This window comes from Helianthus annuus, chromosome 11, assembly GCF_002127325.2.
Source record: "Helianthus annuus cultivar XRQ/B chromosome 11, HanXRQr2.0-SUNRISE, whole genome shotgun sequence".
NCBI lineage: Eukaryota > Viridiplantae > Streptophyta > Magnoliopsida > Asterales > Asteraceae > Helianthus > Helianthus annuus.
In genome coordinates, this window is record NC_035443.2 from 53,456,336 (window position 1) to 53,474,387 (window position 18,052).

General features: G+C 41.5%; 1 protein-coding gene across 1 annotated transcript; it reads right to left on the bottom strand.

Annotated features, from left to right (window-relative positions):
- Positions 1-15,616: 15,616 nt before the first annotated feature.
- Positions 15,617-17,266, bottom strand: LOC110888283. The gene has a single exon (XM_022135815.1). It carries the CDS (start codon positions 17,264-17,266, stop codon positions 15,617-15,619), a length of 1,650 nt encoding a protein of 549 aa, XP_021991507.1.
- Between the last annotated feature and the right edge of the window lie 786 nt (positions 17,267-18,052).

An 18,052-nucleotide genomic window follows, 5' to 3' on the forward strand; every position in this document is an offset into this window, starting at 1 on the left:
GGATGAGCTTGTAGCTGAAAAGAGTGGTGTCGATCCCTAAAAAGCACGGTAGCTTGATGAGAGGGGGAGCCAGCTGATGATGAAGCTATTGATGATAGAGCCAGTAATGAGATTCTGGTGAAAATGTCAAAGTGTGGAGTTGTTCAAAGAGAAAGAATGATGGATGCTTACATTGTTACAATCTGATTGAGATGGCAAAATGATCAAGACCGAAGAGGTGGCATAACAGAGAATGGTCACTGAAGACTTCGTCAATATCCGAGGGGGAGTCTGTTAGTGCATTACGTCTATTGACTTCGTCTTGTATCATGTTATAGAATAGGATAGAATAGAATATCCAGTGCACGAGGTTCGAGAAACGAAAGTTGGCGGTTTAGCAAGAAGGTCCGCTTATATGGACACTGTCCATAAAAGCGAACCATCAGCAAGTAGGTCCGCTCATATGAACGTCCATATAAGCGAACCACAAGCTCATAGGTCCGCTTATACGGATGTCTCTATAAGTGAACCAGCCATTAGTATATATAGGTGCATGGTTGTTCATTTGGTAACGGTTATGAAAATTGTAACAAAGTGCAGCCAATTTGCTTTCAGGTTGTAAACGTTGTTAGATCAATAAAAGAAAGCATTATAATTAGTTTGAGCGTCTAATTCATTGATTCCGCCTCTGAATTGGATAAACAACTCTTCGGATTGACTCATTTGGGTTCAACAACGATCCTACATTTACTTCCCATTACACTAATCTAAACTCATACTAACAGATTATTGCAAAAATTTGAGGTTTGATCCGGATGAACTTCAAGAACCCTAGATTTTTCTCCAAATTTTTGATGTTTTAACTACATGCAAGTAACTAGTCTAACTACTAATGATGATAGAATCATACCTTGATGTTGTTAGAATGAGAGAGACGTCGAAAATTTGCGGAAAATCGCCTGGACCAGAGCGTTTTTCGGGGAAACGGGGCGTGTGGAATGGTGTAACTGATAAGAAAAGAGGGTTTTATCCCGACAGTTGCGTGGACACGGCCACGTGCCGAGCAAAGTTTTTAATTTTTTTTAGTGCTCGTGTGAGTGCCCTGTTTTCCCAAAAACTTGGTTAGAAGACTTACCAATCTCGATGTTTACCCACTTGTTCGTAACATACCAGGTATGATGTGGATACATTTATTCGTTGACCGTTTGAAGCAAGATCTCTTCCTCTTCATCCTCAATGGATCCTCGATAGAGTTTTAGCCGTTGGCCATTGACTTTGAATGGAATTCCATTCCGAGATTTAATTTCTACTGCACCGTGAGGAAAAATATTGGTGATGGAAAAAGGTCCTGACCACCTAGACTTTAGTTTACCTGGAAATAATCGAAGTCGTGAATTAAACAATAGAACCAGATCTCCCACTCGAAATTCATTAGGTTTAATGTATCTGTCGTGTAAATTTTTCATTCTTTCCTTATAAAACTCCGAGTTAGAGTATGCATAATTCCTTAGTTCGTCTAATTCATTTATTTGACAAAATCGATTTTTACCTGCAATTTCTAAATCTAAGTTCACATTTTTTGTTGCCCAGTAGGCTTTGTGAGCTATTTCTACTGGCAAATGACAACTTTTTCCATAGACGAGCTTATATGGGGTTGTGCCTATAGTGGTTTTATAAGCAGTTCGAAAAGCCCATAAAGCGTCATCTAATTTATCGGCCCATTCCTTTTTATTTAAACCTACGGTTTTTTCAAGTATTCGTTTTAAACCTCTATTAGTCACTTCGGCTTGTCCGTTTGTTTGAAGGTGATATGCTGTTGAGACCCGGTGATAGACCCCATATCTTGTTAAGATTTTTTCGAGTAGATGGTTACAAAATTGGGTACCTCTATCACTTATTAATGCTTTAGGTGTTCCAAAACGAGAGAATAATTTTTTCAGAAATCTTACCACTACTCTTCCATCATTTGTTGGAAGTGCCTCAGCCTCGGCCCATTTAGACAAGTAATCAACTGCCACAAGTATATATTTGTTTCCTTTTGATGGTGGGAAAGGTCCCATGAAATCGAGTCCCCACACATCGAAAATTTCACAAACGAGAATGCCATTTTGTGGCATTTCGTTTTTGGAAGAAATATTACCTGATCTTTGGCAAGCATCACATGTATTGATAAGATTTTGCGCATCTTTGTAAATGGTCGGCCAATAAAATCCTGAATCAAATACCTTTCGTGCGGTACTAGCCGTACCATGATGTCCTCCATATGGACCTTCATGACAATGGCGGAGAATTCTTCATGCTTCGCTGCCATGTACGCACCTTCGGATGAGTTGGTCGGCACACATTTTGAAAAGATAAGGGTCTTCCCAAAAGTAATGCTTTACATCAGCAAAGAATTTCTTTCTTTGGTGATGCGGCCATCCTTTGGTGACTATACCGCTAGCTAAGTAGTTAGCGTAGTCGGCATACCATGGTTCTTGTCTACATTCCGCCATTTCCAGGGACTCTGTTGGAAATTTTTCGTTGATTTACTCGTCCCTGGTTGCCTCCAAAGCTGGGTCTTCTAGGTGCGAAAGATGACCTGCTGCTGTGTTTTCTGCCCCTCTTTTGTCTTTGATTTCAATATCAAATTCTTGGAGGAGTAGAATCCACCTGATCAAACGGGGTTTTGCGTCTTGTTTCTTGAAGAGGTATCGGATGGCTGCATGATCTGTATAGACTACAGTTTTAGAAAGAACAAGGTAAGAACGAAATTTATCTAAAGCAAATACCACAGCTAGTAATTCTTTTTCAGTGGTTGTGTAATTCTCTTGTGCATCATTAAGTGTTTTACTAGCATAATAACTCGGGTGGAAATGCTTTTCTTTTCTTTGTCCCAAGACTGCTCCAACGGCAAAGTCACTTGCATCACACATGATTTTGAAAGGTAATTTCCAGTCGAGCGCTATCATGATAGGTACATTGACTAGCATTTCCTTGAGGGTTAGAAATGCTTGATAGCAATCCTTGTCAAAGATGAAAGGCACATCTTTTTCAAGTAATTTCGTTAGAGGTCTGGAAATTTTTGAAAAGTCTTTGATAAACCGTCTATAAAATCCGGCATGCCCTAAGAAACTTCTGATTGCTCGAACGGATGAGGGGGGAGGTAATCGAGAAATTGTGTCTATTTTTGCTCGATCAACTTCCATTCCTTCGCTCGAGATCTTGTGACCGAGTACTATTCCCTCTGTTACCATGAAATGGCATTTTTCCCAGTTAAGGGCGAGGTTAGTTTCCTCACATCAGGATAGCATTCGTTCGAGGTTATCGAGGCATTGGTCGTATGAATCTCTAAAGATAGAAAAGTCGTCCATGAAGATTCCATTGTTTTTTCTATCATATCATGGAAAATGGCCACCATGCAACGTTGGAATGTTGCAGGGGCATTACATAGACCGAATGGCATGCGTCGATAAGCAAAGGTTCCGTAGGGGCATGTGAAAGTTGTCTTTTCTTGGTCTTCAGGTGCTATTGGAATTTGAAAGTAACCTGAAAAACCATCCAAGAAACAGTAAAATTTATGACCGGATAGTCATTCTAGCATTTGATCAATGAAGGGCAAAGGAAAGTGGTCTTTCCTTGTTGCTTCATTTAATCGTCTATAGTCTATGCATACTCTCCATCCTGTGACGGTTCTCGTTGGTATTAATTCATTCTTTTCATTAGTTATTACCGTCATACCTCCCTTCTTTGGGACTACTTGGACTGGACTTACCCATGGACTATCGGAGATAGGATAAATAAGTCCGGCATCAAGGAGTTTGATGACCTCATTTTAACCACTTCTTGGACATTCGGATTTACTCTCCTTTGTGGTTGTATTACTGATTTGTAGTCATCGTTCATCAGAATTTTGTGTGTGCACATGAAAGGGCTTATTCCTTTTATATCTACAAGCTTCCAAGCGATCGCATTTTTATGTTTTTTCAAAAGTCTAATTAATTTTTCTTTTTCTACACTATTTAATTTAGACGAAATAATTACAGGTGAATTACCATCTTTGTCTACAAAAGCATATTCCAAACCTTTTAGAAGTTCTTTGAGCTTAAGGGGCGGGTCTTTAGGAGACTCCTTGTTTTGGGGCTCATCTAGATCAAGAACTTTAAAGGTTTGTTCTATGGCGACCTCTTCTTCAACAAAGTGGTCAATCTTTTCACTTATATTGGGTGGCTCATCTTCATATTCAATTAGGGGGTCATTGTTGCCAAAAGGATATTTCATTGAATGCTCAAGATCTATGCTCCTTTTGAATGCCCCTAGTTGAAGAGGTAGATTAGTAAACTTCCGGTATTTCAAAGCTTCATTAGTTTTTACAAAAGGTCTTCCCAACACTAGGGGAGCGTCATCGAGGATGACAAAGTTGGTTGAATAACCATTTGATTTGTTTGAACCAAGACGACTTCAACTACACCGATTGATTTTATTACTCTCCGATTAGATAGAAAAATGGGTATTTGAAGTGGAGCAAAATCACTAATACTTAATTTTTTGAAAATGTAATTAGGCATTATGTTAACACAAAGATCCTTATCAATGGTGACGTTACTAATAAATGAATTTTGAAAAAAACTTGGAACCGGTGTAATGTTTATTTCAAAAGGGTCTTCTTTTATTAGCGAAGTTTGATCATTAGTTAACTTAACACTTACCATTTATTCAATTTTTGAGTTAGTGTTTAGCTCTTTCAAAAACTTAGCATGAGTTGGTACTAAACAATGATTTTCGAAAGAAGGTGACAAGAGATTAATTTCTTCAAAATTAGACTCTTCTTGAATTTTAACATTATCGGCTTCACCTTTTTCGTTGTTTAGCCCATGTGTCGGTTTTTCACTTATTTGTTCTTCCATTTTTAACTCTTCAACTATCATTTCTTTATTTAATTCTTCTCTTGCGCGGGACTCCTCTTCCCTTGCGTGAGATTCTTTTATGCAACGTTCGATAGTTTTAATGTGTTCTAATATCCAATCGGTCACTTCGGTGATAGAGAAAGGATCGAAATCCTCAAAGCTTGAATCTGGTTATTCGATCCTTGGTTCCTCATAGTACTCATATGAAGTAGATGGTTCACACCATTGTTCCTCATTGTAAGTATATGATGGATAAGGATCGTAATTTTGTTCTTCATAGTACTCATATGAGGTGGGTTGTTCACGCCATGGTTCCTCATAATAAGTATATGAAGGTGGTGGCTCATATCTTGACTCCTCAAAGTATGAGTATGAAGGCTCATACCTTGGTTCATCAAAATATGAGTATATGAGGGAGAAGGTTCATACCTTTGGTCTTCATAAGATGTGTATGAAGTTGATGGCTCGTACCTGGGCTCCTCATAATAGTTGTATGAATTGGATGGTTGAAATAAGTTACAATATTGTACCGAGTGCGGGTTTCCACAATTAGTGCAATAGTTTCTCATGTAATCATCCTCCTCACAGGTGTAGTTGTAGTCTCCTGAGTATTGACCCATAGGGATCACTCAACAGACCACAACTGAGTCTCGGGACCAGAAAACAGAAAATAAAGACGGAAACAGAGGCTGGACACGGCCCCGTGTTCAGTGGACACGGCCCCGTGTTCAGGGTCTATATCTGGGCGTTTTAATAAAAGTTACTGGTCTCATTGAGCACGGGGGCGTGTTCAATGAGCACGACCCCGTGTTCAGACTCTGTATCTGGGCGTTTAATGAAAAATATGCAACTAAAATGCAGAAAAATGTGCGCGCGTTCTGAAAAATTTTTGAAAAACAGATTAGGCCGTCGATTTTAAGCTTTCTTAAAATCCTTGTGTCCCCGGCAACGGCGCCAAAAACTTGATGCGTGTCAGTGTGTATATATATTAGGTATATATTTTAAGCCCTTTTTACACTTTTTAGCCAAGTTTTAAATTTATAAAACACGATATTTACTAACACTAAACACACATATGGGCAAGTGCACCCATCGTGGACGTAGTATAGTGTTGGTAAGATACCGAGGTCGTCTAAGGACACAAGAGCTTTTAGTACTGGTTTATCCTCAACGTCTAATCAAATCAAAATGTTAGAAAAAGATTTTTTTAAACTAAGAAAATAAAATTAACTAAAATGCTGAAAAATAAAATAAAATAAAAAACAGATAGACAAGATGAATCACTTGGATCCGACTCATGTGTAGTGTAACCTTTAATTATTTTTGCACTTTTGCACTTGTTTAAGAGATTATCTTAGTTATTGTAGTAGGCCCCTCTTTTGAAGGAGACGTTACCCTCAACCCAGTAGTTTGAGTCAGCAAGGATACAATCCTAAAGGGTCGGATTATTGAAAGATAATTAATTAAGTTATTAATGCATAATGTGGTAGGCCCCTCTTTTGAAGGCGACGTTACCCTCGGCTAAGTAGTCTGAGTCAGCAGGGATACAGTCCTAAGTAGTCGGGTTAAAGTTTTAATAGTAGTTTAACTTATGAGGGGATCAAAGAGGTTGGACCCCCGCCATCCAATACCTTTGGGTATTGAAGGAGGTCCTACTAAATTTGACCCAGGTCCTTTGCAGGATCTATACACTGAACAATGGCAAGACTCTTACCAAACCGTTCCCTTAACCCCCGACTAGGTAGCCAACATACCTCCATATAGACCGTGGAGATATGAATGGTGAAAATCTTTTATTTTATATAGACAGTAAAATAATGCCAAGATACCACGGACAAACGATAAGGAAGAATCACCTTCAACATAAGAAATTAGTAATTAAAGTCATTAATACAAAACCAGTTAAAAAGTGCAAAAGATTAAAAATAAAAAGTATTACACTAAACACTTGTCTTCACCAAGTGATGTAAGAGACTTAGGCAAACATGGCCTTTGATTGTCAAGAACTCTTACGATCAATCTTGTATCCCGAGACGACTCACACACTCTATGATGAACAATGGATGATGGTGGTGGATGATGGTGTTGTGATGGTGGTGGGTGGTGGGTGAAGTGTGAGAGAGGTGGTGTGCCAAGGGATGAGTTGCAAGAGCTCCAAACACTCCTATTTATAGGCTGAACAGAAGCTCGGGCACAGCCTCGTGCCCGCTGGGTGATGTGTGCTAAACAGACTATAAAAACTAACTAAATTAGACTCTCTAAGCTAGACACAACAAAGCTATAAATTCTAGACTCGACCTAAACCACACAATCGGCAAGTGTACCGATCAATGTAGTATAACCTAGGAAGTCCGGATATCGAACCAGAAGACTCTATGTATCACGCAAATTAGACTCTAACAGACACAGACAGACACGACTTAACTTGTTTAAATTGTTTTGGGGTGGGGGGGGGGGGTTACGGAAAATCTAGGAAATCTATATTAAACTACTAAATTAAACTAGAATTAAACTAATACGAAATAAGACTAAGGACTTTCTTTATGCGAGAACGAGACCACCTAGACAAGAATCCTGAATCGCTTTTAAGAGATTACCGATTAAATTAACTGCATGAATTATGGAACCGGGATCGTTTAATACTAAACCTATTAAGAACCAACTAGGCCCCTCGACCCTTCTCAAGGAGAAACCTATGGAACTACCTAGGCCGTTAATCCTACCGGTTATTAGACTTCTTCCCAGTTGTCTAATTATTGTGTAAGTACCCTAATGTTGACCTACTCTTTCCCAATCATAGATCTAGGGTAGTTTGGAGTAATTAATTTGACTTAATAGACTAATAAAACCGACATGTAAACCAAGACATGACCTTTCCCAAGGACTATCTAAAGCAATTCGCCGGGTAAGACCTACCAATAGCCCTCACTTCCCAGGTATTAGGACTAGTAGAACACTAAGACTTAGCAAATTATTACCATTTACTTCTAGAGATTACCGGCCAATTCTCCCTAAAGAGTTAAGGTTTTCTAACGTGATATAGACACTCACCGAAATCCTAAACCCTAATATGACTCTATGTTGTGATATAGACCGTCATTAAGAATCATATGAAGTAAATAATAACAATAAACCGAATCAAAGCACGCAGATACATCAAACCATTAAACCAAACCGTTTACTAAACACAATTAGTCCATAAAATCATGCAATTAATAAAACCGGTAAAATCTTTACATCAATCCATTCATCAAGTTTAGGTGGCTTAAATGTTTAGCCAAGCATACTAAAACGTGAAAACAAAACAAAGATGTCTAGCAACGAATTCATTGTAACAAGTCTCAAAGAAAGAAATTGACAAAACAAGGGATCAGAAAACCCGATAGATCCTTCGATTCTTCGCCCTTCACTCGTACCTATGATTCCAATGCCTTGAGATCTCCGATTATGCGCCAAGAATGCTCCAAGATTGCCCAAAGATGTCTCAAATTCGTAATTAGGGTTATGGTATGTTTTCTTGGAAATTTCGGTACATAAAACCCTAGCAGCAACAAACAGATCCACGGTTCAGGCCTTGGCGTGACGAGAGGGGGGGCTTGGCGTCACGCGGCGCCCCCTCCTCCTGAATATTTTATTTTTTTGATTCCCAGCTTTCCAGTTCACGTACGGATCCCGTTTTTCCTCCAAACTGCTCGTTTTGACTCGTTTTTTCATCACTTTAAGCTACGGGACCTGAAATCAACGCTTAACGTCAGCAGTATCGAAATTCTAACCTAAACTAGACTCAAAATAACCGAAAACTGACCAAAATATACACTATAAACATATGTACTTTGCAGTACATCAAACATCCTCACACTTACTCTTTTTTCGTCCTCGAAAAAGAATTATGCAACGGAATCGGAGATAAATATTCACTTGGGTCGAAAATATAGGTATATTTAATTAAAACAAAAACCTGCGTTAGCTGCGATTGCGAATATACTTGTCCACTTTAAACCCGAACCCAATCCTAAGCCCTTAGCATTTGATTTTAATTTAAGTGCGGTCAATCCACCTAGGGTCTCACACTAGAATCAACAGTCCACCTACTCCCGCCTCAAGCTTATAGGACTAAAGGAACGATCACTTGACCAATTCCCAACCGTCTTATATCAAAACCAAGAGAGTTCACAATCAGAATTTTTTTTCATTCGTGAGTCTAGACGATGCTTTCCCTAACCAAGAGGCAATCCGGCTGTAGAGTCGCTATCCCCAACCACAGATTACTTAGGTTTCGGTACTTATTTATTTTTTTAGCACGGTCGATTTCACACACCCTAGCGGTAATCTTGCTGTAGAGTCGCTATCCCCAGCTCCAATTACATATGAGTGCATTACTTTCATTCAGTTTCGAGCCCACTTTTTTTTATTATTTTTTTCGCATGATCACAAACTCTAACGATTTTAACTTATAACGGTGCCCCTTATACTATCATTGGCAGTTTTAGTTTCCCATATCTCCCAGGCGAAAACCCACTAGCGGACTGACAATTAAGGTGTATTAACTCAAAGGGACTTAAAACCAAACCCGGGCCTATCCACACATCCCTAACTAGACACAAGCTCGATTTATTATAATCTCGTATTATTATTATTATTTCAACCCGAGCAAAAATTCACCTATTCTATCATTTTCCGTTTTAATTGCAAACTTCTTTTTTATTCGAAGGACATTTTTCTGATTTTTCAATTTTTTTTGATTTTTCGTTTTTTTCTTTTTTAATAATTTTTTTTTGTGTTTTTTCATAAATAAGACACGATTATTTACATGTATCCCATCCCCACACTTAGAGATTTCATTGTCCCTAATGCAAGAACGAAAATACGACTCGACAACTACCTAAAAATAACTGCAACGAAATAAATAAAAATATACAACAACAACAACAAAAAGGGAAACGACTTAGCTGAGTATGTGAGACTGTCAAAGTGCCAGTCGTTTCCACATAGGCCCTCCAATACCGAACGTGCTCAGCAAACAATACCAAACTCTCTCACACACGAACGGAAAGCGGCTCCAAATTATCAACCGAAAACATAAATACCATACCAAACATACTAGTACCACGTGTTCAACATACCATCATCCAGAGTTCAAAAGAAAAAATAAAATATATGTCCTACGGATACAACCAAATCGAACTACTGAAACAGCATAGATAAAATAAAACATGAAAGGATATATTTGCTGCTGCAGTCTGCTACATCACTCGTCCTCTGAATCTTCCTCCATCTGCTGGGTCCCCGAACCTCCAGCCTGCTGCCACCCGAACTGACCACTATAAGCATAACCACTTTGCCTCCCCCCCCCCACTGGTCATACCCCGGATACTGACCATAGACATATGGGGTCTGCTGCTCGCCTCCATAAACTGGTGGAGGTAATAATCCCGCAAAGGGTGGAGGTATCTGAGCATCTAGTGACATACCCGACATCATATACCTGAGCATGTCATCCTGTCGGTGGTGGCTCTGCATCGTCCACTGGTGGTCAACCCGCATCCTATCTTCAATTTGATCAAACCTCTGCTGTGTGTAGTCAAAAGCAGCCTCAGGAGTGAACGGGTCAGGTCTCGGCTGTCTAACTGGCTGCTGTGGAGGAGGAGTCTCACGCCTCTGTCGAGGCATCGGCTGTCGTGGCGGAGGAGCGCCATGTGCAAAGTTCCACTCTGGCGGGTTCGAAGATGTTAGAATACCCGCTAACTATAGATCCGCAACATTCCAATGAACCGTTGGCAAACCCTCATGCATCTGCTCAATCTTATATTTTGTGAGGGCCCGTATATTCCTTGCCAACCTAGCTATGTAAGGCCCAAGATCCATTGCAGCCCGTTTTCCTCCCCGAAGAGGTCTATTGCACGACCATGCAAAGAAACTTGCCAAGTTCCAATTCCTCTTTTCCACCATACACATCAATGCAAAAATCTCCAACCAATTTGCTTTATTCTCACCCGACTTCCTCGCCACAATCGTAGTTGCCAATGCCTTCAGAATATACCTATATATCGGATCACGAACCGATGTGATAAGGTTCGTTTGGGTGAACGGCTGGGTCGCAATTGTGTCCCAAAATCTAGCCAAATCCGCCGAATCCAAACAGTTCGGCCGAGGATGATTGTACACACCCCTTAACCCATTCACAAACTCATGTGTCAGCACCTCCTCCGGCGTGTAAAAACCCAAAGCTACTCCAAACTGAGCAATATTCATTTCATACAGATTCCTGCCCAATGAGAACGAAACCGCGTTGTGTTCAGCAAAAGTACCCTCTTTATGACAAAAGGTACAATGGAACTTAAGTGTCAGTTCCGTGTATTGTTTCCAATCACAATCCATTGCCGCTCTCAGCCTTGGCCCCAACAATTCTGCCACACGCTCACTAGCTCCCATGCTTTGCAACCAATCCTAATCAATCGTACGATGCTCCAATGTTTGAGTTACCACATATTTCTTGAGCTTTACCCTCTCTTCAGTATCTTCTTCAAAATCCAAAACCGGGTGATCGACCATCCTCTCAATTCGAGAATACACTCTCCTATCGTTCCCATGATACTTGATTTTCCTTTTTCTTGGGTTTGACGATGAACCTTCACCCGACATATTTCTGCAAAACAAGAAAGATTTGACAAAAAAAAAAAACAATGCAGACTGTAAGTAATCACAAGCTATTTTTGGTGTTTTTAATTTTTTTATAAATAAAAACTAGAATAGCCGTATAGCATTTCATTCGCGGCTAATTCTGAAAATAAAGTTGAAGAAAAACATGGGTTACCGTTTACAAAAGCTTAAGTTACACATCATTCCACCCGAATGGAGATTGAGTACGGGCAAAATGTTGTAAACTTGTACATGCATATAAGTAAACCCGACACTAGACTCAAAATACTACTCTAAGAAACTACTAGACTAAATGACTCGAACGACCAAGACTCAAAGTACACTATCTCCTCCCGGCACGTTAATTGTCCTCAATTAAGCATAAGTGCCTAAATATCCCCACACTTGAGGCGAAACAAGTGAGAGTTTGAACCGTTTAAATCATAAAGCGACGTTTTGGCAACAAAAACCGTTTAGAAAACTAATTAGTTTTGCAAAAAAATCAGTTCAAAAACCTATTTCTTTAGCAAAAACTTCTTAGTGTTAGCCAAACAAACCCATAAAGCTCAAATACGTGGCCTAAACGTCCAAACGTACCCCAACAAGTCTCAAACAACCCCAAGTAAACCAATCCGAACCATTCGCAAGCCCCATTCTGTGTAAACAAACCAAACATAACCTCCCGCATACCACTAACATCATTAACGGCTCAAAAATCCTAACTTTAGCAACCTACACAAACCCTAGACCTAAAACATGACTGACCCGACACTACAAATGAGCAATAAAGTTACCTACTAACGAGAAATCATAGAAATCATACCTTGGATTCGGATTTAGCAAGAAAAATTAGACCTTGAACTTGTGGTGCACAAACTTGTCCAAAAACGCGAAGATTAATCGTGAAATCGGGAGAAATTTATGGTGGGTATTGTGGGGAATGTGATTGTGGTGATTTAGGAAGAAGAATGGAGTGATTTGGTGGAGAAATGAGTGAGATATGGTGATTTTGGTGTAATTCGGTTAGGGTTTCGTAGTTGTGAAAAGGATTTGAGTTATGCAGCGAACAGGTTCATTTAAAACAATTTAATCCGGTTCACAAGGGCATCGCGTGACGCCAGGGGGTCAGGGGGGTCTCGCGTGACGCGGCGGGTCCGAAAATAATTAAATTTGAACTGCTTACCGTCGCGCGACGCTAAGGCCCTTGGCGTCACGCCAAGGGCCGTTTTTCACAGAAAGGGACGAAAATTTTTGTGTTCATGCCTTAGAAAAATTTTCAAAACTTAACCCAACCATCCAAAACCCATAAAAATTTTTTAAGTGTCCAAGAGACATACATGGGACCTCTTTTTTTCATGCTTTTTCCGCTCCATAGCGGTGATGAAACCTGTGAAATTCTCAACGACACAAAACAAACACCGAAAAACTACGAAAATATTCGTTAGAACACGAAAATACTCAAACGATGACTCTTATACAAACAATACAAAATGTACACTTGGGCTTTCACCCAAAACACTAATTGGCGGCTTTAGGTGGGATTTCGAGAGGAATTTCCTCCCGCTCATCCTCATTTATTGCTCCTCCAACGTACTGTTTCAACCGATGGCCATTCACCGTCCAAGTACGACCATCCTTCTCATCCATGATTTCCACCGCTCCATACGGAAACACATAGTGAACCATAAAAGGTCCCGACCACTTCGATTTCAACTTACCTACAAAGAGCTTCAATCTTGAGTTGTACAAAAGCACTCTGTCGCCTTTGCTAAACTCCTTCACTTTCCTCAACCTTTTATCATGTAACAACTTCGTTCTCTCCTTGATTCCCAACGATCGAGCATATGTTGTATCCTAAGCTCCTCAAGCTCATGAATTTGAAAGAAACGCTTCCTAGCGGCTTCGGTCATGTCCAAATTAACGGTTTTTAATGCCCAAAGTGCTCTATGCTCTAACTCTACGGGAAGATAACAAGCTTTTCCATAGACGATCATAAAAGGTGTGGTTCCTAAAGGTGTCTTGTAGGCGGTTCTAAATGCCCACAATGCATCGTCTCGCTTGTCCGACCAATCTTTCCTATTTTTACCCACCGTTTTCTCTAAGATTCGTTTAATACCGCGATTTGCATTCTCCACTTGTCCACTTGTTTGTGGATGATATGCGGTAGACAAACGATGAGTGACACCGTAGTGTGCAAGCAACTTCTCCATCAATGCATTGCAAAAGTGAGTGCCACGGTCACTAATTAAGGCTTTAGGAGTACCGAAGCGGGAAAAGAGCTTTTTGAGAAATTTCAACACTACTCGGGCTTTGTTTGTGGGAAGAGCTTGGGCCTCAACCCATTTAGACACGTAGTCAATCGCCACGAGTATATAACGGTTTCCTTTGGAGGTTGGGAAAGGTCCCATGAAGTTGATGCCCCAAACGTCAAAAACCTCCACTACTTGTATGGGGTTTTGAGGCATTTCATCATTGGTAGAAATATTGCCGGTTCGTTGAAATGCATCACACATCTTCACGAACTCCTCGGCATCTCTAAGAACGGTAGGCCAATAGAAACCACAATCGAATACCTTTTGAGCGGTGGAGTGTGCACCATGGTGTCCTCCCGTGAGGCCCTCATGGACATGCTTTATGATGTTCCACCCCTCCTCTCTCGACACACAACGTCTAAGAACTCTATCTCCTCCTATCCTAAAGAGAAAAGGATCGTCCCACACATACTTCCTCGCCTCACTAATTAAACGCTTCTTTTGTTGGGTGGACATCCCTTTCATAACACTACCACTAGAGAGGTAATTTGCTAAGTCGCAAAACCATGGCAATCCTTCTTTCTCGGCCTCAACAAACTCTATGGACTCGTGAGGGAATGTGTCTCCAATCTCCTCCTCACGAATCTCTTCTCTCTTGGGATCCTCTAGACACAATAAATGATCGGCCGCCACATTCTCGGCCCCTCTCTTGTCCCTAATCTCAATATCGAACTCGCTATGCAAAAGAATCCACCGAATGAGTCGGGGTTTAGCGTCCTTCTTTTGAAAAAGAAAACGCAACGCGGAATGATCGGTGAAAACAATCGTCTTGGATAAAACGAGGTACGAGCGGAACTTATCGAAAGCGAAAACTACGGCTAAAAGCTCTTTCTCTGTGGTAGTGTAGTTTTCTTGAGCATCATTGAGCGTCTTGCTCGCGTAGTAGATAGGGTGGAAGTGCTTATCCTTTCTTTGTCCTAATACCGCTCCAACGACATAGTCACTCGCATCGCACATTAGCTCAAACGGCAAGCTCCAGTCGGGCGAGATAAGAATAGGTGCAATAACTAACTGCTCCTTCAAGAAGTTGAAGGCTTTTAAACACTCCTCGTTGAAGACGAATGGAACATCCTTTTCTAGCAAACGGGTCATGGGGCGGGTGATTTTTGAAAAATCCCTAATGAAGCGCCTATAGAAACCCGCATGCCCTAGAAAACTCCTAATCGACTTAACACTCGTGGGTGGAGGTAACCTACTAATGGTGTCTATTTTCAGACGATCTACCTCAATACCCTCTCTCGATATCTTATGCCCTAACATTATACCTTCCGTCACCATGAAGTGACACTTCTCCCAGTTTAGCATAAGTTTCGTCTCTACACACCGCTTTAACATCCTCTCCAAATTCTTCAAACACACCTCGAAAGAATCACCATAAACGGAAAAATCATCCATGAAAACCTTCATGGAATTCTCTATCATATCCTAAAATATGGCGACCATGCAACGCTGAAAAGTAGCTGGAGCGTTACATAACCCGAATGGCATGCGTCGGTACGCATAGGTGCCATAGGGGCATGTGAAGGTGGTCTTATCCTAATCCTCCGGTGCGATGGGGATCTGGAAGTAACCGGAAAAGCCGTCTAGAAAACAATAGAATTGTTGACCGGCGAGACGCTCCAACATTTGATCTATGAAAGGCAATGGGAAATGGTCTTTACGGGTGGCATCATTCAACTTTCGGTAGTTGATGCACACACGCCACCCCGTGACCGTGCGAGAAGGGATAAGCTCGTTCTTTTCGTTCATGACAACGGTCATCCCCCCCCCCTTCTTGGGGACAACCTGAGTGGGACTAACCTAAGGCGAATCAGAAATGGGATATATCATCCCCGCATCAAGGAGTTTAAGAACCTCCTTCTTCACTACATCTTGCATGTTGGGGTTAAGCCTCCTTTGGGGTTGCACCACCGGTTTATAATCATCCTCCATGAGTATCCGGTGGGTGCAATAGGAAGGGCTTATGCCCTTAATGTCGGACAACCTCCATGCAATGGCCTCTTTGTTGGCCCTCAACACATCTAACAACCTCACTTTCTCACTCTCCTCTAACTCGGATGAAATAATAACGGGTAGCTCAGAACCCTCCCCTAAGAAAGCATACTCTAGATGAGATGGAAGTACCTTAAGTTCTAAGGGTGGGGGTTGGGTGGTGTCATCACTAACCGCTAACACATCGGGGATTAAAGGAATCCCCTCTTCTTCAACTTCACCTACATTCTCCAACTCCTCTTCTATCGTCTCTCCTACCTTCACTCCTACCACTAGGTCTGCTCCACTAATGTACTCTAAGCAATGGTCGACACACGAGATAAACGAGTTCAAAAAGTAGACGGAATGGCAAGGACCACTATAGTCATCCGAACCACTCGGGTGGTTCATGGAACGATCTATCTCAAAAGTAACTCTCTCCTCACCGACCCTAAGGGTGACCTTACCATCGTAAACGTCTATAAGGGCCTTAGCGGTACGTAAGAAAGGATGACCTAGTATAATGGGAACTCTCTCATCCGCTTCCATATCAAGAATTACGAAATCGGCGGGAAACACGAATTTGTCTACCTTAACTAGCAAGTTCACAACTATACCCCTAGGGTATTTAACGGACCTATCGGCTAGGGACAATGTCATTCGGGTAGGTGCAAGCTCTCCTAGGTCTAGCTTCTCATAAAGAGAAAAGGGCATCAAGTTGATGCTAGCACCTAAGTCGGCTAAGGCTCTAGTGTTGGTATTACTACCGAATAGACAAGGAATGGTAAAAATACCCGGATCGGTAAGCTTTCCGAGAAGCTTATTTAGCACAACGGCGGAACATCCCCCATTCAGCGGGACGTTAGACAACTCTCCTAACTTCTCTTTGTTCCTAAGGAGATGTTTCAAGAACTTCGCGTAGTTAGGCATCGATTGAAGTGCCTCTATAAACGGAAGAATAATCTTCAATTGCTTGAAGATGTCTAGAAATTGTCCGTATTCCCTCGAGTATTTTTGGTTCTTAAGGCGTGAGGGAAACAGAACGTACGCATGGTTCACTAAAGGTGAAGGTCTAACATCTATAGGGGTTTTCTCAACTTTCTTCTCACTTTGAGACTCACCGGGCTGTGCGGTACTTGCTGGGCTTAGCCTCTTTTGCACTTTGCCAGGAGCCTCCATTTCGATCTCCTCATCAATCACATCTCCCTCTTCATCAACTAATCTCTCCTCGACTCTAGGGTTTCCTACGGTCTTGCCACTACGGGTGGTAGTGGCTTTAGCATGGGCATTGCGATTGGGTTGGGTGTTACCCGCAAACTGACCGGGTAGCCTCTCCTCTAATTTTCTAGACATATCCCCTACGACTCGTTGAAGGTATTGGAAGGAGGCTTGGTGGTTCTTAAGCATGAGATCGTGTTCACTAAGGGTCTTTTGAATGGTTTGGTCCCTAACAATTAGTTGGCTCATCATGGACTCCATCCTTTCTAAACTACCCCTAGATCATAGCTTGAACCTTGACCTGTTTGACCTTGGTTATTTGACCCCCCATCCTTGACCTGCCCATTGAACCCTTTGTTGAACTGCCCACCTGAACCCCCACCAAAGAGTGAATTTTGGCCCCTATTTGGGTTTTGAGCCATTTGAAAGCCAGGGGGTCCATTTGAGCGAAAAGTGTTATTATTAAAGTTATTATTATTATTATTTCGCCAACCCGACCCAAAATTATTATTACCAAAACCGCTAGATTGACCTCTACCAAACCCTCCTCTACAAAATCGACCTGCTCCTCACCAACAAGTAATGGACACGCATTCGTGTCGTGCCCCTAGACATGTTTTCCAACACAGAGGCTAAACTAGGATCCATTGTGACATGGTTCACCCCTCGGGCGGGTGCACTAGTAGTGGTGTTGGAACCACCACTTTGATACCTCTGATCGGATCGTGATTGGGATTGAGACTGAGCAAATGCCTCAAAACGCTCTAGACACTCAGCGACTGTAAGAATACCCATCATATGCCCCCCCCCCCCGCATTAGTGTTGAACCTATCAGGAGTCTCTTGGGTGAGACCGTTATAAAATTTCTCACATAAAGCCCAGTCGGAAAGACCATGCTGGGAGCAACGAGCACACAGGTTTTGGAAACGCTCCCAAGCAAGGTAGTAAGGCTCGTCGGGCTCCATGCGAAAGGAGTGGATTTGGTCTCTAAGGCGTGAGGCTTTAGCGGGCGGGAAATACTTATTCAAAAAGGCTTGACGAAGCCCC

Coding starts and splice junctions, on each gene's coding strand:
- LOC110888283 (XM_022135815.1), bottom strand. CDS start 17,266: ATGGAGTCCATGATGAGCCAACTAATTGTTAGGGACCAAACCATTCAA.